A 22,243-nucleotide genomic window follows, 5' to 3' on the forward strand; every position below is an offset into this window, starting at 1 on the left:
ACATTTTTTATACAGCAAAGGTTCTTAACCGAGGGTCCACGGATTGGTTAGAATTTTATTTGAAATAACCCCTTAAAAAAAAACAAAAATTGTTTGAAATAAATAATAATATTATTTTATGAACCTTTAAAGTAGAGACTGTGCATTTATAATATACGACGTAAATTGTAAAAGTGAACTTTATTAAATGTGCATTAATTAACTATTATTATTGTATACACGAATGGTTGATCATATTTCTGTATGATATTCGATAATTTTCTCAAGATAACAATAACAATTATTTGTCCAGTTCTATACAAATTCAAATTTTTGAACATTTTTACAATTCTAAGTTTTCAAAAACAGAAATTTAGTTATGAAATCCTTTTTTCGTTTTGATTTATACCCGTTAGAGATTAATTAATTGATTTGAGATCAAAATAAATAGCACGACATGATTTTAAAACAAAGGTTATCGAAAAAATGTTATTGAAATTTTGGTTCGTTGACGAAGGCTGTATCCAGAGAAATTGGATTTTTGATTCCACTTACTACTACGTAATACATCTTTGATATATAATTTCATATTTTTTTTTGGTTTTAGAATTAATATTATGAGTTGGATTTTTATTTTTTAAGAAAACTATCGATCATATCACGCTTATAGTTCCAACAAGTACGCAATCTTACTATTTTAAGTTTTTTAAAACTTATTTAGTGTTTCTTTTACTCTATATTTTGGATCCCTGCATTACTATACAGTGAGTGGTACCTACATCCAACTAAATATATTTGGTCCGTGGAATTAAAAGCTTTGACCATATTTGCAGAGTTATTGCATATAACTTTTCAAACTATATTTGTATGTTCCTACATTTGAGTGTAGATTTTAAATTATTGACGATAGGTATTTATTGAAGTACGGGAGTCAGGAATTCCAAATATTGATTTCTATTAATCTGAGGTAAGGCTATTTCCATAAATTCAAGAAAACCTTTACCTTTTACAATACTATAGTCTCGCTAATTAGTACTTATGTATAATGTATAAATATATATATACATACACATAAATAATTTATATCAAAGTCGATTGAATAGCATAATTATAGGAACATGCATATAAGTAAATAGATCTAATCATAGGCGTACGTAGAACATATTTGCTGAGGGTGCATAGTACAAACAGAATGCACATTTTAGTATGTTACCTAGCCACATAACAAGTCAGGCCAGGATTAATTTAAAAAAAAAAAAATAATAATAATTTTAATAATTGTATTTCTCTTAAAAGTCAATGTTAATGTTAATGCTAGTTACCTATATTAATAATAATTTTAAATTATAATTCAAGATGACGTGTATATAGCTACAATCTATCGACTAAAACACTTCGATAACAGAAAACGATTGTCGATTTTAATGGTGTTTCGTAAAATGTTTATTCGTACCTTCATATAAGCACTAGTAGCACTCATCGTGTGACCACGGGTTTGAAAAAAATCATAACTTAAAAAGTATTATTTCATTTTTTATTAAAGTATCTATTTTAAAGCTGAACTCACTGAGCGTGTGCACGCCTATGCATCTAAGAAATATTTGAGAATACCCATGATTAAGATATTGTAGTTTCGATTACATAAAATTGTATATCAATAAATTTTGATTTTATATTAAGGTGTCTTATTAGACAATTTGGAAGGAATTTGATTAAATTATGAAATTAAACTGTTTGACATACTTGATTTTATACTTCAGTATAACTGAAAAAGTAATATTTGAGATTAGTCGTATTTCCACTTTAAACAGATTTGATCATTTAACAAAAAAACTTTTATTTTATTTTATGTTATTCAATTTTTGTTAATTTTAAAATCAAATATGCATTAGTTCTAGCTCCAGTCAACACTACTAATTGAAAATTCACGAAATTATATGAAATGATTTTGACCTCTCACCATGAGTAAACAATCGAAACTGAATTAATATTAAATTGTTTGGTTTAGTGAAATATCTCTTCAAAATATATCTTAAGTCTTAAGAGGACGCCACACCACTCGTAATTCGGTTGTATAACTGTTTCACGCGGGACAACTTTTCTCGCATCATAACTATAACAGAATAACCAACATTTTACAACACATAGAGAAGAATTGTATCTATACTCTATTCCAAATAAGAACAGGCTTCGGCGGCCAACTTTTACGCATGGGCGTGGCTTCACTACAAGTACGGACTTCTAACACTGCCGCTGTCGCGCGACGACGGGAGCGACGTAATTAGTCTATCATAGACCAGTGACCTGAACTAATAACTTAAAATGCATTGTCATGATTAACTAACTAGGTATGTCAGCAACTTTACCGATTCTAGTATTAATACGCGCAGCCATGGAAGAAACAGTAAGAACTTGATTATTCTAATGGAATGTGACGTCAGCTGCCAAGGATTTTTTCAAAACTTTTGGCGGAAGTCTGGAATATACTTATATGGTTATATGTTATTGAATCCACATCAGATGATTTAAAACCTATTTATATTTAAATAAATTGCACTGGACGTAACACTGGTATTTGTTTTCTCTGTCTTACAATTACGTAATCTGTTTTTTACAATAGTTCATTTTTTAGCAATTATACATATTATATAATACCGTGTGAATTAAAAATACTCATAACTTACTTAAAAACTGAACTGTTGTATAAAACACACATACAAACACAGCTAATGTAAAATATGTAATATATATATATGTATAATAAATTATCAAAACACATTTGTTTTTATTTCTTTATCCTATAAATAACCAAATTGACAAAATAAACAAGAATTAAGAGAGCTATGTACTATTGTGGGTGTATTTTCATAACACAATATGAATTGGCTGTATCAAACAGCCTGTTTATTAGTTATTTTTACTAAGTAAGTTGCATAACATAATTGAGATTCCAGTAGAAGTCTTAGAATATATATGGTACGCACGAGGACATTCATACGGTTAAATGGTATGAATAAACAACTAATGGACAAAGTTATTTCTACAAAAAGCAAAATTAAAAAATTTGTTTTGTAATTTTTAGATATTGATATTAATTACCTATGCATTGAATTAATCAAATATATTTATTTTCATTAGTAGTTAGCACACCTCCTTGGGAATCTTCAATATTTCCTCACATAATTTTTTTTTTTTTTTATTGTCTGCTTATTTTCTTATTTATAGGTAATAGGCCAATTAAAATAGATGCAAATAGACAAGTTACTGACTAAGGCAAATAGAAACTTCAAAATTTTGAAGAAATTAATGTCTTAAAAAATAACTAAGTTTGACTATTTAAATAGATTTTTAGTACACTGAAAATAGATAGGTAAAATTAGTATATTTATTTCATAGTTAACGAGAATAGTAAAATACTAACAACTAAAATAGGTAAGTACTTACTACTATTATAGAATTAAATAGTTAAATACATTTTACATATGTAAAGTAATTAATTATTATGTGGATTTGTAAGTGTAAATAATTCATATTGTATTATTATACTATTATTGTGTATTCTTGATAAGCAATTCTTAAATACTGATAAGAAATCCTTGGCAGATGACGTAAGTATGATGCGTATCACTGAGTTGCTGTCATACCTAGTTAGTTAATCATGTGCATTGTATACTCGCGTTATGATGCAGACATGTACACGTCACACACACATACCGGCGGCATCAAACATTGGTCGCCTCCGCCGAACATCGGCCGCTGTCGCCGTCACCACCGGTAGACTAACAGGTGGTTGATTTAGTGGGGAATAAAATAGGCGGAGCCTGACCGCCGCACGACGAAAACTGGTCACCGCCGAAGCCTGTTCTTATTTGGAATAGAGTATATGTCGTAGCGTTTTTATTTTTTGGATAACATAAATACGATTAAAGTTATTGGTTTGAGAACATTAGGTTTTTTTTGTATTTTTCAATTAATTATTAAAAATTATTGAGTAGTGTTATCAAAAAAATAACGACGCTACGACACAGATAAATTTCTTCTTTATAGGGATGGTGGTGTAAAACGGCACAACGCGGCTTCCCCTACTCCATTCAAGCACTCGCGTTTTTCGTTATCGGCCCGCACCGGACGACCGTCTGGCGTCTTGACGAATTATTGTGACAGAACACAGAAATAAAAATTCCGATAATCAAAATTCGATTGACATAATATTATTATCTTGAATAATGAATATAGACTATCGCCTACTAGCATGCTATAGTCTATAATATAGTATACATAATCAATGGCTATTACAAATTAACTATTTATATTTTACAACTTTATAAGCTACACTTGGTGCAATCGACAGTCTCATCTTGGTCACCTTATGACAGGATACGCTGTGGGATTACTACATACTTGTATACTTATCTATAACTACATATTACGATACTTGTCTAATTTATACCTAATTTTAATTAATCAAGATCAGAGTGGCCTTTCTATTTTATACATAAATACATTGTACCTATTTAATTTGTATACTCTTGAACATAACCATATCTATTTTTTTTTGTGACAAAATTGTTTTATCAATATGTCACCAAAAAAAAAATTCGCGCCGTCGCAAAGAAAGGAATCCGATCGGGTAAGACTTCTTTAAAAAAAAAAAAATTGAAAGAAGTTCGTAACGGGGTTCGCAAGAATGTGAGATAAGTACTTTTAAAATAAATATTAGCTTCAAAATAAAAATACATTATTTCATGGACTTGGACTTATTCATTATAATAATGAAAATAATGTAAGAAGACACTAATATAATAATTGTAAACCAAACTTATGGAAAATCTTGTATTACATTTTCAACTCTTATAGCTACTTATAAAACCTTTTTTATACATTTTAACTACAAAATAATTTGCAAATATTCATGGTTTTATCAATATTTGAACTTCAAACGCTAATAAAAAAATATTGTCCCTATGTACCTATTCTTATAATTTTTGAATAATTATAAAACTAACTTATAAGAAACTTCGTATTACATTTTCAAATATTTTGACTCCAATCAAAAAAATTTCATCTATATTTATAAAAAAAATACTAAACAAAAACGAATATTTTAAATGCCAATAAATAGCCTTAAAATAAGCGAATTATTTTGAAAATTAAATCATGTTTATAAAATGCAAATCTAAAAACAGGTGAAATTGTAGTATCTACAAATTACACTTTTTGAATAATATCAATCATTGAAAATCATTTGAGGATAAATCGTTATCGTTACTTGATTTCTTAATTTCAAATTCAAGCGCTCATAACATTTTTCCTATAATGACACTTCGAATTTTCTCTATAGATATTTGAAGGAAAACTTAATGAATACATAGAGTTTAATTTTTCAACCTTAAATATACAAACATTTTTATTAATTTTCAACTTCAAAATTACTTGTACATTTTCGTGATTTTGACTATTTCGTAAAAATTTGAACTTTGAACGCTTATAAAAAAAATGTGATTTTTATTTTTTTTTTAACTAAAATTAAAACGACTTATGTGAAGCCTTGTATTAAATTCTCAAGTTTTTTTGAGCACCCAAAAATTTTTTATCGACACATTTTTAGGTACTGCTTATAGCTGACTTATTTTTCATTTTTAGTTCTGGAACTCATGTGAACAATTTGGAAACTAATTTATCTGAACATGATAATTATCAGCCGTCTATAAATGTTAATTTAAATATTAATACCATTGATAATAATGACATTTTGACGAATGAAAATAATTTGAATGATATGAACTCGGATTTGAGTTTAAATAATTTAAATAGCACATGTTTTGATGGTAATTTGCTGTTAATTGCACATAGTACACAAGCTAGAGTAATTAGTGACTCTAGTTTTTTAAATAAAAATAATATATCAAGTGTTATGGCACATAGCTTATGGGTTAAAAATGAGTCAATTGAAATGGCAAAAGCCGGCGACGAAGAACGAATGATAGCATTAGAAAACGACAATGTGGATAAAGATGGAGTACCTATGTATACAGTAATCGCAGACGGGCAGTGGTCAAAACGGTCCTATAAAACCATGTTTAATGCATTTTCTGGAGTTGTATGTAACATAAATTTTATTTTTTGATATTCTAATAAAAAAGAATATTTTTGTATGTCGTATGTGTAAAATTGTTTTATATTTTATGTATTCTGTAGACTACAATTATAGGGAAAAATACAAAAAAAGTTTTATTCATTGGGATTAGGAATATATATTGTTCAGTGTGTCAGCAATCATTCACAAAAAAACAAAATCCATCTACCCACAGGTGTTTTTTAAACTGGAAGAAAACTTCGACTGCCATGGAGGCCGATGCTGTCGTGGAAGGATTTTCTAGTAGTTTATACATGCATGGTTTAAAATACAATAAATTAATCGGTAATAAGACCAAATCATTATTAAAATAATATCTGTACTTATATATTATGTATATATTTTCATTCCTTATCCGGCGCTGCATATTAATAAATATATATACAAAAGGCGATGGTGACAGTAGTGTGTCAAGACGATTAAATGATGTTCAACCATATGGTAACGATTTCATTATTAAAAAAATCGAATGCAGAAACCATCTACTGACAACTTTTGCACAAATTGACAGCATTTGCTAAACGAACAGACTATCCCATATCTATAAGAATGTTTATAACTACCGATATTTTACGTTTTTGATCCGACATTACTAAAGCGATTAAATATCATTTAAAAAATAATTCATCCGTTGAGCAAAAAGTGAAAGGTAATTTTATTTTATTGAATTACAATTAAATTGTATAATTTATTGTAAACATATTTTTATTTTTAGATTTGATAAAAGATATAGTAAATTGTCCGTATCATAGATTGGGTTAGCATAATAACTGCGCTACCTATTTTTGGACCTAAAACAGAAGAACGAAATTTGGTTCTCGAAGCTGAAAAAAGTGGGATGATGGTAGAAATTAACAATGTAATATATCGGTTGATTGTAAACGCTGACAGTCTTATTGAAAATGCAGATAACAACCCTTGCGAGCAATTTAATAGTTCGATAAATAAGCATGTAGGGGGGAAAAGAATAAACTTCATTCAAAAAAATAATTATAAGACTAGAGTTGAGGCTGCAGTAGTAGTTTTCAACTCCAACAATTATTTACGGACAATACAAAAACAAATTATATCCTCTAGTCCAGGTAAATATAATACTTACTTTAATGCATTTAAATTACTGCACGTGAAATGTGAATATTATTTTAATGCATAATATTCACAAATCTCGTATTACAAATTGTTATCTTTTTAATTTTAGGTATGCAAGCTAAACGATATTCTAATAATTTGAATAGAATACGAAAAAAAACAATAATGCGACGAAGAAAACTTTTTGAAAATGGCATAAGATGAAGTAAACCCAATGTAAATCGTTTTAATTGACCCGACGAGGATTATGGAATGGCAGAGCCAATTGAAGACGATTTGGATGATTTAAATGAAAAAAAAACTGAATTTTTGAAAAAATTAAGCAAAGTTGATAGAAATGAGTTACAACTACGTACTGTAGAACAAAGCCATAACCAATAATGGCATAATGAAAGAAAAAAAAGACTGACGGCATCTAATTTTGGTGACATTTGCAAAATGAGAGCAAATACGAGTTGTCGGAAAAAAGTATACTCGTTATTATACAGACCAAACTTTTTATCAAAAGAAATGATGCACGGAGTTGAGATGGAATCTTTAGCAAGAAATTAATTTGAAGAATTAACTAGTAAAACAGTGCAGTTTTGTGGACTCTTTACAGACAACGAATTTCCTTATTTAGCAGCAAGTCCTGGTAATACATTATAAATTATAATTTATTATTGGTTATAATCTAGGGACCTGCATTTCTACCTAATATATTAATTACAATTTTTATTTTTACTTTTAGATGGTCTTGTTGGTGAAGACGGTATTTTGGAAATTAAATGTCCATTCGTGGCTAAAGATACATTGAGCGCCACTAAAGCAGTGCAAAATAAACTTGTAAGTCACGTGAATACGTGATTTATTGAATTTTAAAAGAATTTTTAATAACTACATGATTAACCAACTATTGTTTTTTGTTTCAACTATAATATTTAGATTTGGTTTTATGGAAAATCATAAAACAGCGGTAGGCATTTTTATTTAATAGTATAATTTACGAAAAATCATAATTTTTCGCTTATCATTATAAAATAGGTATATTATAAATATACTTAAATATTTAAATAAACAGGACTTTAATAAAGAAATGGTGGTAACTTGCGTTAAAACAGATCGCGCCGCGTGTTAGTAAGTAAAAATGTATGTTATTTTATCATTCACATTTCACACTGAATCATGGACTCGCATTTGACTATAAAATATGACGAATTATTTTGGAACAATAAAATGGAAAACTAATTAAAATTATAAGCATATAAGTTCAACGACATTTAAAAATTACCGATGCTGAAGTGTTTATAAAATCATATTTTTTTTTTTAGGTTTTATTTAAAACGAAAAAGAAATAATTTTTTTTTAAATATTTTTTATAATTAAACATTAGATTATAAAATGATTTAATTGTATATTCTTAAGTGTGTTAAGTAGGGTCAGGTTATTATGCTCAATATTCTATTTTTTTTTGAATTACCTAAAATATATAAGTGTTAGTAGGTACGCGTATAAAAGTATAACGTAAAATGTACGCAATATATTCACCTACTAAAAAACTAATACTTTGATAAGGGTAATATTAGTTTTGGTTATTGTTATAAATTATTTACTGTATTAAAAATATTTTATGAAGTATCTAATAATGTAATAAATACAAATCGTATATGTACCCGCGGATATTAAATATAATACAGTTGCATTTACATTTTACGTGTATATTTACGCGATCCGTCAGAGACAAAGGTTTAGATAATAATAAACGTCGCTCTCGTATGAACACAATTGTCGGCCGACCGCCGGCTACTACTAGTGGGCGTGGCTTAAACGTCGCGCGCTTGCGGATCGCGAAAACACCTAAAAGCGCGTTCTATCGGCCGTTGCATACGTTATACTTTCGGTGTGGCGTCCTCTTAATATGCAATATTTGATTTAGTCAACAGAAGTAAGTAATTAAAGTGTATATTATAATTAAAGTGTAAATCCGTGAACTTAATTGTTCTGATATCACGATATTTCCAATAATTATTTTTAGATATCGATATCGATGTTTCTAAGAAAATACCCACGATATCGATATCCTTTCAAATTATCAATATTGTTGGTTATCACAAATTTATTAAGTATTAGGAGATGGTAGGGGGATAAAAGTTAATTTTTCATTTATGGTTTTTAAAACGTACCTATATACTTTCTTTAAGGTCATTCGAGTTGATGGCTGTGGTCTAAAACCATACAAATCTCAAACAGTTGAGTCATAATCAAGTTCGGGTTGATACTAGAGCACAATAAAAGAACCTGGGCGAGTTTTTTAGATTGAATATGTTAGCTATTCTCTTAGTTCGATCTATTGTAGAATATGGCTTCGTCATATGGGACCTCATACAGTTTATAGCTCCCTCAAACTAGAGAGGGGCGTTTTTTTGTTTTTTGTCTTTGGTTGCCTATGTACTAAAGATTGGTAATACCCCTCCACAACTATTTCCTTGTGTTCAGAAAACTAAACCTAACTTCACTCTTCGATAGATGATCAACTGTAAATTTATCTTTTTTACATTAACTCTTGGATGGTTCAATAAACGCCTCTACTCTTCTTTTCAATATCAAATTTAAAGCACCACAGCGTTTCCTCCGATCTCATACAACCTTATAAATACAGAATCGTTCAAAAAAATATGCTCGTTATAATCCAATATTTCTTTTGATGTGCATAGCTAATAAACACCATCATTTCTTGTTTGAACATATTGATCTTAATCTTATTGTTATTTATTTTTTTTTTTTGTCTATTAGATTAGAAATCGATCTATTTAAATGTAAATGAATAATTAATGTACTCATAAAATATGTTGGGCTCTGCCCATAATGTTTTAAATAAATAAATAAAGACATAACAGTTAATATTTTTTGTTATCAAAAAAATTAAGTTATATCACTATTTATGCTTTAAATAACGAATATCATCAGATAATTGGAAAAATAACGAAAACGTGAATTTAATAACATCGGATAGTAGGTACTTAAATTATTTGCCCATAAATAAAATATTGTAATGTGAATATTAAGTACATACCGTTCGATGATACAACTCCCTGACCCTTCCATCTGGCGCGGCTGTATAAATCTTTTTCATATCGTTTGATACAGCCAGACTTACAAACGTCTTATTCCAAAATTTGATATCTATCACGTGTTCATTTGTGTACAAATTAAAGATACACACTCGAGCATCGATGTCACACGACACTAACTTCCAGTCGTTGTTGGCCCAAACTAGATCCGTGATCTAATATTAAGATCTATTAAGTAACATTTGAAATCACCGTAGTTCAAACCCTTAGTTATAATGATTTACATGATATGGCTATCGGAGTAAAGTATAACAGCAATCGTGTTATGAAAATTATTTACATTAATTACTCATCAAAGAATTTTTTAAATGCGAGGTGTGACAATAAAATAATGAGACTTTCTAAATATAATCTAAACTATTAACGTTATATTATATAAACCATTTATTGAAATATGATTAGAAAACACTAATCTAAAATGACTATTAACTCTGATGAAATCCATTTATTTTCTTATACGTTAGTAGCCTTGATATAAATACTGTTCGACTATAGGTACTGCCGAAAAATGTTAGATATAAAAATCGAACAACGTGTTAACATTAAATTTCTTGTGTTAAATTAAAAAATACTGCCGCTGAATCGTTTTGTATGTTATGCGAAGCTTATGGTGAAGAATGTTCACCAAGAGCTCGTGTTTTTGAATGGCACAAACGGTTTTGTGGTGGAAGAGAGAACGTCGAAGATGATGATCGTTCTGGACGTCCTACGGTAGGATCGACTTGGGCGGGAACGCATGGGAACTGAGCTCCTATACTAGCTTTTGATTTTAATTAGCGTTCCCATACTACATTTTTCTAAAAGAACGCACGGGTACGTACTACGCAATATAAAATATAAATGACAGCGAACATTCGTACGGTACTACGCGTAGCTACGGTTTAATACGAACATTCTTATCAAATTTGAACTTGAATATGAGAATTCAATTTTTACCACGAATTAAGATACACAGGAAATATATAGAAGATATTTTTTTCCGATTAATAAGTACACAATCTATAAAATTAGTTTTACCATGGCTAAATATATATATATATTTAGCCATAAGTTTTACCACAAGAATAATATAATTATGTGCTATAGAATAAAATATATATGACATGAATGAATGCGATTGGCAACACTGTTTTCAAGAATGGCAGCAACGCGACGTATACAACAGTGTTTTGATGCTGAGGGAAGGTACTTTGGAGGTGATAATCATTAAATTATAAAATTTTGTAATTTTAAAAATAAATAACTTATTAAAAAAGTCTCGTTATTTTATTGCCACACCTCGTATGCAATAATTAATCAAATAGTCTTTCTCTTTCAGTCAATGATAAAACTATTTTTCTCTCTATGCATATTCCATATCTTAATAAGTATGTCATCGGTCATGATTCCTATACTTCTAAACTTACTCGGCTACTTACCTTGTTTTTGTGACCAATTAACGTAAAACGTCTATGGAATGTCACCGAACAATATATGTCAATGATCAGGTCGTTGACGACCGCAAACATGTGACCGGATAAGCTGAACCGCACTAAATGGCAATTGGCTGCGACGAACTCCTGGCGTGGTTTTAACGCAACCGAGTCATATATAACGTTGAACATGACTCGATCCTGAAAAGCTACTATAGCGTAAGACCCCGTTGGGTGCAACGACACGTCGTGCACATCCTCGTCGTAGCACTGAGACAGCACCAACGTACGTCTCATGTAGTCCCACAATTTCACTGTCCGGTCAATCTTGCCGCAAGTCATAAAGATGGGTTTCCAGTCACTTACCGACAGACCCAAAACACCACCACGGTGCAACGTCTCACCAAATGGTTCAAGCTCTACCTGTCGTCAGAAAAAAAAGCATATATTTATAGGTAACAACTCAAAGTGGCAGATGTAAATAATTTTTTTTTTTTTTGAAATAAGGTACGCCCTGTGTTTTAAATGTAAACCCTTCAAAATCTTCCAGTAGAAAAAAAATTATGTATTATGTAATACGTAAAAACATATTCACTCTTATATCAAATTAAGTTGTTTTAGTATGAAAAAAATATATCTCATTTCTCGTAAGTCATTATATTGAAACAATAAAGCATTTTTGTAATTTTTAAAAGAACAGAGTTTGAAACAAATTACCTATTAAAATATTAATTTCAAGTTGATTGAGTAACATACCAGTTAAAAAATGTAATTAATCTTATAATAGATTGACAAAAATAGAACAGTTCCCAGGTAATAACAAGTATGACAATTAAAATCAATTTGATGACTGAGCAAAAAATCTTTAGCCCCATCTCCTAGTTTATCCGTGTCTAGGTCTGGATGACACATCCTCTATATCCATCAACCGACTGAGGAATTGACGACTATTCACCCAATATCACCCGAAATGCTCACGTCCATCATTCCGGATTTCCCTTCCGTCGACGACCAATACAACCGAGAATTGCCAGTGACGCACACAAGTCTCTTGTTTTTTGGGCTAACGCTCAATGTATTTATAGTATCTGACTCTCTACCATCACCACAGTCACCATCATCGGTATCACCATCACCATCACCATCACCGTTACTGTTACCATAAGCATTATCACTGCCTTCACCGATATTTACTTGACGTTCGCTGTTCCTGGGTACATGAAATACGATGCTTTGCTTGTATCTAAGCCCATAATGAAACGCATAAAGAAAATACGAAAATTCATGGTTTAATTTAGCTACACAGACTACCGATTCGCCTTCATTTTGTAGTAGTAAACTTGGTAACCGTTCACTACAAACATTAGTCCATTTTTAACTGGCGTAAAATATTGAATTTTCACGTCCTGGCCATCTAATATTGGCCGTACGTACAACGGATTTGGGCCTGTCACATTCGGGTCGAACTCTGAGAGAGTCTGAATATTGTAGACGGACTTCAATTCACCATTTTCAATCAAAAACAATCGCCCGTCGATGGTACCCGCTAAAACCCTGTTAAAATTACAACGATGAATGTGGATAGCTTACAAAATTAGAATTAAGTTAATGTAAAGAGCTCTGATAATCTGTTTACATCTATATTTTTATATACGTATTTCTATATCTAGCTGATAACTTGCAATTCATTATGCGTTAAAAATGTCAATTCAGTTTGCAATCAGAATTATTATTTTTTTTTTTATTGGGCAGATGGCTAATTGTTAAATAGTTCTTAACTTAGCTAGTCTTAACTATATCAATATTTCGTAGTCTGATTTTGGGCCTATGAAAACTTAAAACAATACAGAATCGATACTCGATTAGCTAATTGGACATTAGAGTATGAAGTGTTGAACTCTAAAAGTTGGAACCGTATCTGTAATTTGATGATATTGGCAATGTGATCCCTCTTTGCTACGAAATTATGATAACAGAAACAATCTATTGACTAAGGATGACACCCGTATTTATTTATTGAAAGTTTTTTTTTGTATGGTTTTGTCAGTTTAAGTATTGCATATATGCTACTAAAAAATAGATATTCTAATATTGTTATTTTATACTTATCAAATAATTAATAAAGAAATTGTTCGAACACGGGAGCGTTTTTGCGTCCCCGAAGCTTCCATAGAAGCTTCCATATTACCAGCAGCGCATCGGATGCAGAATATTCGAGAGGCAGCTTATCTCCTCCAATGATGACCAGCAACGAACTGTTGGGTACAAGCCTTAGGACGTGCTGCCGGCTGTTGTATGCTTATTTTGTTACACTAATTTTATTTCATGGTGATCGAGCCCCACGCACTGTTTTGCGTTCGCTCGCTGCCACGTGGGGAACTACTGTTAGAAGGCGTTATATTTAATGTTATTATTAATTTACTTTTTATCAAGTCTACTGAACAAGAGTTTTTAAAATCAGTCCATTTTAGTTTCATTTACGAAAAAACCATCTCAACTTGAGAATCAGATCGTGGTATACTTTAAAAAAATTCTAATAATATTCCAATTTTTTTTAATCTCAGAATTTATAAGCATTTTACATACATTATAAATTTAATTAAAGCTAACAACAGATAAAGAAAGCTTGATAAGTGTAAGCTCTTCAAATATTTGACCTAAAAAAATTACATCAACTAGTCCAAATATTTCTACTGTTTTTTCAATACAGTAGGGTCTCGATAATCCGAACGAGATTGGGGAAAGGGGTCGTTCGGATAAGCGATTTGTTCAGATTACTTATGGCATAAAAAAAAACATCAATTTTATTTAATTGAAAATGTGAAATTTTATTTTTATTTGTACTGCCGTCATAAACGAAAACGCCGTTAGTCACCGGAGAACGATTTTGAGAAAAACGCATTTTTGTATTTTGTATTTCCATAAGATTAAAACACCTTGTACATTCTAATTATTTAAATATAATATATGTTTTCCTATGTAATTTTAACCAACAGATGGAATGAAACAATTAATGATTAAATTAATTGGTATAAACTTTTAGTACTTTATTCAAAAGCAAGAATGCCCTAACTCGTAATTAACAATTTCTGATATGATAATATTATTTGTCAATAGTTAGAATGTTAGAACCTCCGTGGGGTATCGATACACCTAGAACGTTTCGGAATTTTAAGAATGTAGACTATGAACCTATAAATGAATATTTATTACGTACAGACTGGGTATCAGAACTTTCTAACCGTAGCGCCAACGACGCTGTCTCTTTCTTTAATAGTAAGCTATCGGAGGCCTTTATATTATCATATATTTATTTTATCATACCTTTCAAAACATTTCACGAACATAAATTTCCTCTCTGGGTATCCCTTGAACTTAAAATATTAATTTTTCAAAAAAAGCGAGCCCATCTTACTTTAAAAAAATCAGGTCTATAATGTTAGACTATAATGTTTTCTCTGAACTACAGGCAAATTGTAAGTATCTCTCGAAGTCGATTTACCACGCGTATATTGAAAAAGCATTGTCCAGCTATCCACATAGTTTCTGGAAATATGCACGTGATCTTAAACAGCATCCTGAAATTCCAGTTTCAGAATGCTTTGGCAATCATTCGTCAAACAATCCTTCCGAATCTGCTAACCTTTTCTCTGACTACTTTAAATCATTCTTTGGTACTTCTACCCCAAACCAGTCCCATTCAAATAGCCCTTATAGCCTGCCATTTGATCTCCTATCAGATTTCAAATTCTCACCGGAGAATATTTTTTCAACGCTATCTACCCTGTGCAATAAAACCTCCACAGATCCGGATGTAATTCCGGCCATTTTTCTTTTCAATTGTCGTTTGTCTATCTATATTCCGTTGTTCCTTTTGTTTAGAAGGTCTCTGGATGAATGTACGTTCCCTAATATCTGGAAAATCTGTTCTGCAACTCCTGTTTTGAAATCTGGTGATGCTTCGGACGTCACTAATTACAGACCAATATCAATAATCTCACATATTGCCAAGGTATTTGAATCTGTTGTTTATCATTGTATTAAACGTAGCCTTAATTATATATTAATTGATGAACAGCATGGTTTCAGGCCAAGTAAACCTACTTGTACAAATGGTGTTTCCTTTCTATCATACATTATTGAGAATATTGATTCTGGTTCTCAAATAGACGTCATAATCACTGATTTCAAAAAAGCATTCGATACGGTCCACCATGAACAGCTTATTTACGAATTAGTCTAGGCCTTGGATACCAGCTGCTTGGATGGTTCAAATCTTACATTACAGGTAGGAAGCAATTTGTAAGAGTGGCTGGGGTATCATCCTGCGAAATCAATATTCCGTCAAGTGTCCCTCAAGGGGGGCACTTAAGTCCGCTGCTGTTCTCTCTTTTTATAAATTCTCTGTCCCACACTTTAACTGGGCTAAGTGTCTTCTCTTTGCTGATGACATCAAACTATTTTTGAAAGTTGACTCTACGGCTGATTAGGCTGTTCACAGAGTGAGCTTAATTTATTTTCTATCTGAGTAGATTGTCTTGGACTGGTACTTAATCTTGACAAATGTTACTCAATTACCTTCACTAAATCACGTTCGTCTACAAATGGAACATATTCCATCAATGGCTTTCCACTTAAACAAGTATTCCAAATTAAAGACCTCGGTATCTTCTATACATCGTACCTATCTATCATTTAACCAACATATTGATACCATAGTAGCACGTGCTCTTAAAGTTCTCAGATCTATTAAACGCAACACAAAACATTTCACATCAGTGAACTGTCTTCGTTCCCTCTACATTACGTTGGTACGATCAATTCTCGAGTATGGAGTTGTGGTATGACACCCATACCTTGCACGACACCAGCATAAGCTAGATCAGGTACAAAATCGATTACTAAGCTACTTAGCATTTGCGAGTAAAACTGACGTGTCCCCCCCCGTGACTATGACCAACTACGTAATACGTTTAATATCCCATCTCTTTCTTCTCGCCGCAACGATATAGATGTACACTTTTTAACTTCCTTTCTAAATGGTACTTTAGACACTCCTAATTTACTTCCTGTAATTCCATTCAAAGTTCCTACCCATGGAATACGAAACCTAGACCAGTTTTATGTTCCCCATCACTCTATTGCCTATGGTTACAATCATCCACTTCACAGAATGCTCAGAGTTACTAATCTAAATGTTCCCTAGTTGTTTTGTTTGCGCTCTCAGGCTACTTTTGTTATTTGTACGCTCTAGTTTTTGTTATAGAGTTCTTATACTTAATTACTAGAGCCCGGATTTCAATGCAAAGTGCATATTTTTTTGGTTGATTGGTTGATCAGATTATACAATGCTTTCTAAGTACATAATTCGTTTCATGTAACGAGGGTTTGAAAGCTACAAATTTTATTTTGCATTTTTTTGCATATTTCGACGTTTTTTCATTTTTAGAGCATTTTTAGCATTATTGGGTCATTTTATTGGTTTTTAATGCATATTTGTTCAATATAGATATAAAACTTGGACTATTCAAAAAATGATCTAAAGATAAATTATTTTCTTGATACTTAAGAAGGTTTATCGGATTTTTCCATACAAATTGTCATTTTTTTTTCGATTTAGTTTTTATCTTATCTTACTTTATTATTGACTGTAGATCGTCACCCGTATTCGGTCAAATAACAAATAATCAGTCAGTTCGTGTTATATCGCAGTCGTTGCTCGTATTACGTGTGTTTGTGATTTTAATGTGTTAAATAGTGTGTTCAATAATGCCCAAAATAAAATCATCTACTTCTTCTCGCTTGCGTGACTACGTGAACGAATTCGGAAGGGACGTCTTTACAACAGATGGGACTATTTTACTTTGTAAAATTTGCAATATTAAAGTCGCGGCTGAAAAAAAATTTTCAATTCAGCAACCTATATCAAGAGAAAAACATATTAATGCATTAACGTCGATGAAAAATAAAAAAATGAAAAACCACAACAACTTTTAAGTGATGTGTTAAGCAATGATAATTATTCGTTTAATAAATATCTTTGTATGGCTATGCTATCTGCGAATATTCCATTCAATAAATTGAAGAACAAATTATTTTGCAACTTTTTAGAAAAATATACAGCCAAAAATATACCAGATGAGTCTGCATTACGAAAGAATTCCGTGGGTCGATGTTTTTTTAATGAAACTATTGATTCTATTCGAAAGTACATTGAAAATAAAAAACTATGGGTCAGTATTGATGAGACCTCTGACGTCGAAGGCCGTTATGTCGCCAATGTAATAGTCGGTACATTGGAAATATCTAAACCAGGAAAATCTTTTTTATTAAATTGCGAAGTACTGGAAAAAGCTAATAATAGCACTATTACGAAATTATTTGACAGATCGATGGCTATTGTATGGCCAAACGAAGTGAAACACGATAATGTTTTATTGTTCGTCAGTGATGCAGCTCCGTACATAGTTAAAGCAGGTAAGAACATAAAAGCTTTATACTCGAAAATGGAACACGTCACTTGTCTCGCACATGGTCTACGTAGAGTAGCTGAAGAAGTGCGTGAACATTTTCCTTAAGTAGATGAGCTGATATCAAATGTAAAATTTTTTTTTTTTAAAGCACCTTCAAGAGTTTTAAAGTTTAAATGCATGGGCCCGACTATTCCTTTACCACCTCAACCAATACTGACACGTTGGGGTACTTGGATAGAAGCTTCAGTATACTACTGTGACTATTTTCAATTCATTAAAACAGTCATTGATGCAGTTGAAGAAAACGATGCCATAGCTATCAAAAAAGCACAACGTTTAATAGCAGACAAAGAAATTGAAACAAACTTGATATTTATAAAACCAAACTATGGAAATATACCAAGTAGTATAACACGCCTTGAAGCATCAGGAATATCCTTAACTGAGGCAATTGGTATTGTAAATAATGCGAAAACTTATATTTTAAATAATACAAATACAAGTAGTCAAGGCAAAGCAATAAAGAAAAAATTTGAAACCGTTTTAGAAAAAAATGGTGGTTATACTACAATGGAAATAATTGCAAACATTTTAGAAGGCAAAGAAACTTCTCGTACAAAAATATCAGAAGAATTAACTTCAGACAATATTTGTCACATGAAATTTGCTCCTATTACATCCGTGGACATCGAAAGGAGCTTTTCCACTTACAAAAATATTCTTTCGGACAATAGAAGATCATTGGTGTTTGAAAATATTAAACATTATATTATTGTTCAATGCAATGCTCAAAATTTAGTAAGTCAGCATCATATCAGTCAATATTTCAAATTTTCAGTTTTTTTTTTAATAAAATAATAATTATGTCTCATTTATAAATTACAATTTGTATAAAAAAATATATATGGCATTTTTAAGGTCATTTTTGAGGTAAAATGCATTTTTAAGGGCATTTTTGGCTATTTTTTAGAGCATATCAGTGTATGGTTTTAAGTGCATTTAAATCCGGGCCCTATTTATGACTGTTAATTTTTTTATTTAATTGTTATTACCTACATAATATGTAATAGTTATTGTTAACTGCCAATTGGCGTAAAATATATAATAAATAAATATTATAAAATAGTGAAATCGTGAAATTGTATGTTTTTTCTCCTTTAACCGCCTTAATTTTCGACTACCGTTTCGAAAATCGTGGTATTGACAGGCATACCTAGAGAGATGATTAATGTCATCGGGTTATTGAAATTACGTATCGCGAATAATCAGGATGTCACCGGTCGCACGACCGTGGGAAGCTGCGATATCATATAATACACGCGTACGCTTTTGCGCGACTCCACCATGGATACATATTTATATTATCGATAGGAGAGGAAACGCAGAGAGTAGGACTATATAGAAGAGCCCCGATTAGACCCAAATCAGACGTGAGCCACCAGTCAGTGCAAGAACCTTCACGCCAGTCAATTTTAAATTAATCATTTGGACTTAGAATATTTTTCAATTAAATCATTCTTATTCAATAATAGTGTTTTATTCACATCGCAATCAAATAAATATATAATAATTAATCAAAAATCAAGTTGTTAAACTTATTTCGCTCAATATATTATCTACCTCAACACCAGTCGTTCATCCTCCTGTATGCTGGGACGCTACATAACTTACAGATCCTAGGGATAGTTTAACTTTCATAGAAAAAGCAATTTTAAAACGGTTAAGTAATTCCAGAGACTTCCCTGAAAAATTGGACTATTTTTCTTCTTTATAAATACTAAATAGTAATATTGATTATTTCCTGAAGACACATTTTCTTTTAAAAAAATGCTCTGATTATCAAAATATATAGAGTGGTTTCTTATGGAAAATTGAATCTAGTTGGTAATTTTAAGGTCATTGTGATACAGCATATAGGACTTTTTTTTACACTTCACAAAATAACTTCTCGTAGGTAAACACTTTTGGTGTCGTAAAAAGTTTCAAAGTCCAATAATTAACTCATAACTGCTTTATGAGATAACTTCTATGTATGTACCCAAGGTTAATGAAATTGCATTCTCAAATATGTATTAAAGATAAATGAAAAATTCGCATGCACAGTAATAATTGCAACTTATGGATATTTTAGAAAAATTATATTGGTATGTTAAATATGCACTCGCTAGGTCTATAATTTTTTGTGCATTTCGAATGTCATTACGCAATTATCGTTATGATAGTGCAATTAAATCTTGTATTCACCTATAATCATACATATTTATAATTTTTGAAAAGATTTTTGTGACAAAAAAATGTTTTTGAACATACAACAATCAGCAATATCAACACCTACCTCTCGCTGTTTAACCAACATACAGTAGTAAAATTAAATTTGTTGGCTTTATGAAATCCATACTGTTTCCAGACCAATTCTCCCATGGCCATTGAACGGAATAATCCTCTGCCAACAAAACAGCACAAACCGCTATTGACGGGATTCAACGCCATCTAAAAAGTACCTGCTTATTAATACCTTATAGTTATTATTATCACGAAAATTTAATTTTTAAGTTATTACTCAATATTTATAACTAGGGATGTAAATTTATATCAAATACATTTGATTTTTGCTTCTTAGATCTTAGTTTACAGTTTCAATAATTTACCTATAATTAATAGTAGACACTTTTATTTACATTTTTACACTATAAACACCAGGGCCGTCCCAACGTCTAACCCGCATGTGTTGTCTCCGTCTTACACACGTACGACCTAGCAAATTATCGTTTGCTAGTTTCAATAGGGTATTGTCAGTTTTGATATTAAAGTGAATCCACCTATTGTCAAACTTTTAGGTTTGCAATATTATTATCTGTGTTCTTTCGTTGGTTTTTTACGATATTTAAATTTTTAAGTGAGTTATGAACATTTTAAAATATTCATAATTTACATACCCATAACTCACTTAAAATTTAAATATCGTAAAAAACCAACGAGAGAACACAGATAATGTTACTACCTAAAAGTTTGATAATAGGTGGATTCACACTAATATCAAAACTGACAATACCCTATTGAAACTAGCGAACGAACATTTCCTATTTCGTACGTGTGTAAGACGGAAACAACACATGAGGGTGCGACGTCCACTTAAGTAGAAACGGCGTCATAGACAAGCGGTACAGTGGAGGAAATTGTTTTGACTACGTGACTGGACTCGCGCATTGTATGATTGTATAAGTGTTAAATTATATTTTAAGTATTAATATTATGTGGATGACGCAAAGCAGATAATTTTTGTCTCAATAACGGTGGTCGGTGATAGTTCTTTGTTTTTAATTATTATACATCAAGACTTTTTGGGGGCTCCCTAAAAATATTACAACAATGGGGCCTGGGGCAAAATGGCCCCGTTGCCCCCCCCCCCCTATGAACGGCCCTGATAAACACAATTGACGTATTAACACTTCGAGGTAAAACGCTGTACTAATACAAAGTGATTTAAAATGTTAATAATATTTTACTTAACAAACCTAATATAAAAACATTTAAAAGTCGTTTTCAAGTACCACGATAACATATTTAAAATTTAATTTATATATTTTATTGAATTACTAAGTTAGTCAACTTAACTGAGAAATATTCATGCTTCAAAACGACACAATAATTACTACGATGAATTGTTAAAATGTATACAATGTACGTATGGGGGAACTGTTCTATTTCTTTTACACTTGAAAACACACCCTTAATGATCATCTACTACATTTTCACAATAGATACGCACTTAAGAAATTCCCTATATGTCTATATTTTAATAGGTGCATTTCCTTTGTACTTTAATTTCCGAATTTTAGATTTAAACAAATGGCATTCGGTAGTGCTACATTTGTGCTTAAACCTTTTTACCTTTAACTCAAAAAGAAAAATATTGCCTGTTCCTCTTTCTTAAATTAATTTCAGAAAAAAATGTTAACTATTGTATTAGTTATTTATTGGTCAGTTGTTTTTTTAATAGATAGTCTGTGTCATAAGTTAGCAAGTTATGTTCATCACTGGATT

At 31.0% G+C, this 22,243-nt stretch overlaps 1 protein-coding gene and 1 pseudogene across 1 annotated transcript in view; one reads left to right on the forward strand and one right to left on the reverse strand.

Moving 5' to 3' along the window:
- LOC107165893 (cilia- and flagella-associated protein 57-like) overlaps window positions 1-22,243 on the reverse strand; it is a 47,172-nt gene that overhangs the window by 6,084 nt on the left and 18,845 nt on the right. The window contains exons 3-7 of the mRNA XM_089215184.1: window positions 20,535-20,689; window positions 13,038-13,280; window positions 12,705-12,969; window positions 11,733-12,149; window positions 10,257-10,469 (exon numbers count right to left, since the gene is read on the reverse strand). Coding sequence (XP_089071310.1) covers window positions 10,257-10,469; window positions 11,733-12,149; window positions 12,705-12,969; window positions 13,038-13,280; window positions 20,535-20,689 — 1,293 coding nt within the window. The remainder of the gene's footprint in view (window positions 1-10,256; window positions 10,470-11,732; window positions 12,150-12,704; window positions 12,970-13,037; window positions 13,281-20,534; window positions 20,690-22,243) is intronic.
- Window positions 18,119-20,375, forward strand: LOC149062031 (uncharacterized; annotated as a pseudogene).

This window comes from Diuraphis noxia, unplaced genomic scaffold (assembly GCF_037042655.1).
Source record: "Diuraphis noxia isolate RWA-SAM2 unplaced genomic scaffold, SU_Dnox_SAM2 contig0001, whole genome shotgun sequence".
NCBI lineage: Eukaryota > Metazoa > Arthropoda > Insecta > Hemiptera > Aphididae > Diuraphis > Diuraphis noxia.